At 37.4% G+C, this 6,144-nt stretch overlaps 1 protein-coding gene across 1 annotated transcript in view; it reads left to right on the top strand.

The window, feature by feature from the left end:
* The window catches only part of pde3b (phosphodiesterase 3B), a 58,052-nt gene extending 55,296 nt beyond the window's left edge, over positions 1-2,756 (top strand). The window contains exon 16 of the mRNA XM_067442878.1: positions 1,949-2,756. Within this exon, the coding sequence (XP_067298979.1) occupies positions 1,949-2,178 (230 nt within the window). The 3' untranslated portion in view covers positions 2,179-2,756. The remainder of the gene's footprint in view (positions 1-1,948) is intronic.
* The last annotated feature ends 3,388 nt before the right edge of the window (positions 2,757-6,144 follow it).

The following is a 6,144-nucleotide window of genomic DNA, read 5'->3' on the forward strand; positions in this document are numbered from 1 at the left end:
CCGTGGATATTTCCAGCATTATAATGGCCCAGAGTTTTGTCGACCAGTATTGACCTGTATTGTGCAATTTGTCAGACTAGCAAGCCAAACCATTTGTGCTGTTTAAAGAAGGGTAACATAGAATCACCATTTAATTGTAATACAGAGGGGTTCACCAGTATAGAAAAGTCAATAGTTTTTGATAAGGTAAGGCAGACCTTTTGTAATTTTTGTAAGCTTTTCACATTCCCACATCATATGAAGAAAAGATCCATCCTGTTGGTCAGAACATTTATCACAGAAGAGTTTAAAGGAGGTTCTAATACAATATCTTTTAAGTGGGGTCCAATATGTTCTGTGACAGAAGTTATAATGAATCATTTGGTGATCAGGATTCCTAGATGAGATGAAAATGTTCCTCCGTACTCTTCCTCAATCCATGGTTCCCTCCTCTAGTTCAAGGTCTCATTCCCATGTATGCTTATGAGACGCATCTACATACACATCTACATACACATCTCTCGTACATCTATGAGATCAAGTGTCTTCTAGGGGACATGTCAAACCAAGCAATAATCAGATATGTGGTGAGTAGTTCCCCCAAGGCACCCTGTAGGGCTTTACAGCCGACCTGTGGTGCAGATCCAAAAGAGCGAAGAGGGTTCTGTTCCATACTGCTCACACAGTTCTTGAAAGGTTGACATACACTTAGGACCAAAAATGTCTTTCAGCATATAAATGCCTCTCTGTGTCTAGTCTCTGGAGAAAATTCTTGCAATTATTAAATAAGTATTATTATTATTATTATACCAGGTAGGTGTATGGGTGTGCCAAATATGAAACTGATGAATGCATTTTTCCATCAGTTTAAAGGCAACTGTTGTGTTGGCAATTATTGGACCAAATGCTTTAATACATTGTTTGCTGTTCAACCCAGAGAACAGAATATCTTGTAACCTCTATTTGCTTGCTAAGCTCTCCTCTATCTCTCTCCAAGGACCCCTGGAAAGTGGGTTGAGCCAAATTTAAATGCATTTTAATTGAAAGGCCCTATGGTACAATTCAAAATTCGGGGGCGTTAAACCCCTATTATATTATGGTTTGCACGCTACAGTCTTTCACATTTAAGCCTGGGTTGTTTACCATGCCAAATTAATTTACGGAGCATAGAATCAAGTTGCCAAAAAGTGACTTATTCATATAAGAGATGCAAGTTACATTGTTTTCCCATTTGTTGACTGACAGCACTTCTGTCCCCACATTGAGAGAAATCAGGAATAAGAGCAGAGGCGCTGTGTAAACACTACGTTTATTGTAGTTCTAGTCTAAATGTGAGCAAGCATTTACTCATCTCACTTGCACAAAAACAGATAAAAACAGTCAAATACAAACTCAGAATATCATGCAAACCTGCAGTAATTAAATATTATAAATAATACAAAATACTTAACATAGTTAGTCAAATTATCAGCCTGCTGTTGACATTCAATGATCCAATTCAACCGTACCAATAAGCAAAAATTGTTTTAGTTAGACATCAAATTTGCAAACATTTGTTTTTATTGCTTAGGTAATAGTGTTTTCTTCTGTGTCCTATTGTTCTGCAATCCAGTTTGTTTGTGTCTCTTCTACTTTTAGGAGAGAACATGCATTTGCTTCATTTTCATTTCAGTTTTGGTGTGAAAGTGCTTTTTGCCAAAAATAGAACTTTTGCTTTTTATCACCAGCCCAGGTTAGAACAAGTAACACAAAAGTATAGTATAACATAAGTGCAATATTTTCCATAAAAAGTAGCTAAGTAAATCTATTGGTTATTTTTTAGCAAGTTATTGTAACAATATTGTAACACATTATTTTTAAAACTAGCTTTTTCACCAATGCTGATCATAAGTTTACATAGCCCTGGTAGAATCTGCAATAACGAGAGGCCCTTTTTAGATGTCACACTAATTTTATGTTTTCATTACAGAGAGGAGGAAGGGTCAACGTCGGTTGTTCTGCAACATCATGCAGCATTTAACAGAGAACCACAAGGTATGGAAGAAGACCATCGAAGAAGAGGAGAAGTCCAAAGAGCTGGAGACTCAGCAGCAGCAACAGCAGCAGCAAACCGAGAGCCCCGGCCTTCCTCCATCCACCTCTTCCTCCGATGACATTCAGGTCATTCAAGAAGAGGCAGAGGAGGAGGAAAGGCAGTAGCAAGAGGAGAAGGTTAAGAAATGAAGCTCATTGTGGGGCTTAAACTCCCTCTCCTTCCCCTACACAAACACACACATTGACACCCAGAGGAAGACCCTAGTGGATCTCCTCATGCTGAAATTCGTCACTGTGCCGACACTCTGAAGCTAATGCAGTTCACATTGTGTTAAAAAAGGCCTTACTACTGTGAGAGGACCCTTTGATGGGAACCCCACTCCTATGCACTTTCACCCCATGGAGAATCAGCGGAGAACGAACAGAGCTTTGAAGACGCAGAATCGTGTTATGAGATTAAAACAGAGAAGAAAACTGGCAGGCGAGAATCGTGCCATCCATGGTTACCTGGCTGGGATGCTGCCTTCAACATAGAGCTCTTATCTCTCCCGTAGGTACTGAAGTCAAATAGGACACGAAAAAGACTCTGGGAAAAAAAGAGAGACAATGACATAATTGACACCCGTTACCAAAGCGAACAGTTCAAAAACCTATAAAAAGACTCCAACTGATGCCTTTTCAGGCTCAGTGTCAGGAAGCATAACTCAAAATGTGCCTGTCTGAACTTTAAATATATATATATATATATATATATATATATATATATATATATATATATATATATATATATATATATATATATATATATATATATATATATAGTTTGTTTTTATTTTTCTTGTGGTCCAGAAAATGGGCTGTGTACGCTGCACTGTATGTGCAGTCCCCAAATCATGCTGGTGACATAAAACACTGTATTACTGAACAGAGTCACTAGGACAAGTGGAAATGCTGACATTTTTTGACTGAAAAATGACCTGACTTCTGCATCGTTTTGGATGCTTTTTATTCATGTTGATCACTTTCCTGCATTTTTTTGGTTTGCCTTTGTTGTTTGTAAGGTAGTTTTCATTCTTTCATTTCATTTGTTGTGTTTTTCCCCCCTCCCTTTCCTCTTCAGGAACGCTGAGTTGCCAATCGTTGAATCTTCTCTGTAAAGTCCGTCTGTGTTTAAAAGCATAGCAAATGTGACGGGAATGCTGTTCAGATGAAGGGACGTTTCTCCTTTTTTACGTTTGAATAGATATATTTTTTCACGGTTACTCAGGATTCATGTGAAGTATCGATCCTTGTTTTTTGCGAAAATTTAATTCTGAAATTTCAACATGCATGTCGAGCATTGTTTTCAGAGGCGGGACAGAAAAAAAATCTATTTTTTGTATGAATAACTTGAAAGTCGTTAACAAAAAGAGATGTTCCCTCAAAGGGCAGTGTCCTTCGTATTAACCCCTGTGCTTATCAGCTGCTTCAGACCAATTTATCCATGTTTATTCTTTCCAAAGACCCCCTGATAAGAATTGGGCCCCAGGAATGTTTGACTTAGCATGCAAGTCGTAGACTAAACATTGCTTTGGGGTTACTTCACGTTTGGCATTATTTGAACATACGGACACATGCTAGTACTTACTCTAAATATTGCCAAACGCATAATCTGGCCAGTTTGTCCATTTGCAAGAAATCCAGGGTTTCACCTTGAAAGCTGTACTTTTTTTTTTCTTATTCTTATTTTCTTATTCTTCACCTCGAGGCAGGTTTAATACTAATAGTTCTATATTTTTTTGTCTAAAGCAAGAACTCTAGGCATTCCACTAGAATAATGAGGAGAGGACAGGGAGGTGGAGACTAACCGGCTCCGGGTCTCTTTCTCTCTCGGTCTGCCTCACCTCGACAAAACTCATTTTGTCTCTGTAGAGGAAAGTTCTCAAGTAGGCAGTGTAAATCAAGCTAGTATATTTAAGAGTCAAAAAAGATATAAATGTGCACATTTTACTACCAAACAAGTGTTTAACCTCTGCACAGAAAGAATACTTGCATATATATATATATATATATATATATATATATATATATATATATATATATATATATATATATATATATATATATATATATATATATATATATATATATATATATATATAAAAATATATTTTTTAATTAATCAACAATGCATCTGTTTTCTACATACAGCTGACATATATTGTACATTGAGACCATGTAATTATCATCTTGTTTCAGGAGTTTTAAAAAAATCTAATGCTATTTACAGATGTGGATGTGTTTGGGTGTTGTGTTTTTCAGTTTGTTAGTTGTTAATTTTGGGTGCACTGTCTTTTGTTCCTGCCCATAACCACTCTTTGCCGAACACCCCTTATTTCCAAGGCTCGCTGAGCTTGTTTCGGCGATACCAGATGCCTAAATGTCTCTGTCTCCATTTGTGGGTTTGTTCATTAGTCACTTTTTTGGCCTGTGCTCAGGGTGTGTTCTGTGTTGGGGATTTGTGTGCACCCAAAGCAGCTTGTGGTGCTTCTCTCTCTCTCTCTCTCTCTCTCTCTCTCTCTCTCTCTCTCTCTCTCTCTCTCTCTCTCTCTCTCTCTCTCTCTCTCTCTCTCTCTCTCTCTCTCTCTCTCTCTCTCTCTCTCTCTCTCTCTCCTGTCTTTCTTTCTTCTTGTCTGTGTGTTCATAATTTCTTATATCTGGGACTCCAGAGTGGCTCAGTTTGTACCACCCAAACCCCCCTCCCCTTCGACAGATCAGAGCGTCACAGCGCCCCCCATCCCCTCGTGTTGACCACTTGCTCGACCGTCAGAGCGGACTGTGGTATCTCACTGTGGGGCATTCGCAACATGGTAACCTCCGACGTTCCTGTCATCAGTACCTTTATGATGGCATTTACTTTTTTATGTAGCATTTAGATAGCAATGTCCAATGTAACCATTCAGCCTTTTCAGGGTTGTGGGGGAGAATTGACTTTTTTGTTATTATTTATAGCTGTCATAAAAGCACCATCCCTGAACAATAGTTCTACTCTCAATTGATTTCTGTCTGTCTGTGTCATTTTCGTTTTTTGTTTTTCTTTTGTTCTGTGTTATGCATGGGAGCGGATGTGTAGTTGATTTTTTTAAGTCAGGGGTTTTCAAACGGTGGTCCATGAAAGGGGAGTGCTAAGGGCCCTGTAAAAACAAAAAATTTCAGGACTGTCAAATTAATGTGTGCATTAAGATATTAATTAAATGGATTGACAGCACTAGTTTTTAAACAAGAAGTAGTTTTTAAGGCTAACCAAGGCTGCATTAATTTGATCAAAAATACAGTAAAAAAAATAGTAATATTGTAAAACATTTTTTTGTTATATGCTGATTACGTGCTCATGAAACATTTCTTTACATATTTTTTCATGATTATTTGATGAATAAAACGTTCAAAAGAACGGCTTTTATTTTAAATAGAAATCTTTTGTCACATTATAAATGCTGTCACCACTGGTCGTATGAATGCATCCTTGTTGAATAAGGATTCATTTCTTTCATACAAAAAACAGACCCAAACTTTTGAACATTTTAACATACATACATACATAATCTGTCAATCTACTGGGAAAAATAAATAAAAACATAAAATGCTGCCAAATCTGTTATGTAATATATAAATATATATATGTAATGTTTTTTATTACATTGACAATACAAAATCCAATTATTTAATTTTGAAAACTTTTGTTTATCATGTGATATTTTTCTCAGAAAGGGTTTTTCAGGAAAGGGGTTCCAAGAGGATCAAAATTTTGGCGGCCCTTGTCATCAAAAAAGTTTGAAAGCCCCTGGTCTCATTAATAGTAAAATCATAAAACTTGTGCAAACCACATTATCCAGGTACATGTAGTGTTTCAATCACACCATCAGTGAATGAACAAGCATTGAACATGACCTTTCACCTATTAAGAGAAGTCCGGACACATGCAAAATGTCTTCGCCCTGCACTATTATCTCCATGGCGCAACATGTTTTGACATTATCTGGGTCTGCTACTGAGCATCGTCTAGCTTCAGGTTGCTGCTTATTTCTTTCGCGCTCAGATGAAAGCCCAAGTGTTCTCATGGGAAGAACTGCCTGTAAGATGACAGTCAGCGGA

The sequence above is a fragment of the Pseudorasbora parva genome, chromosome 1, assembly GCF_024679245.1.
Source record: "Pseudorasbora parva isolate DD20220531a chromosome 1, ASM2467924v1, whole genome shotgun sequence".
In the NCBI taxonomy this organism is placed as follows: Eukaryota; Metazoa; Chordata; class Actinopteri; order Cypriniformes; family Gobionidae; genus Pseudorasbora; species Pseudorasbora parva.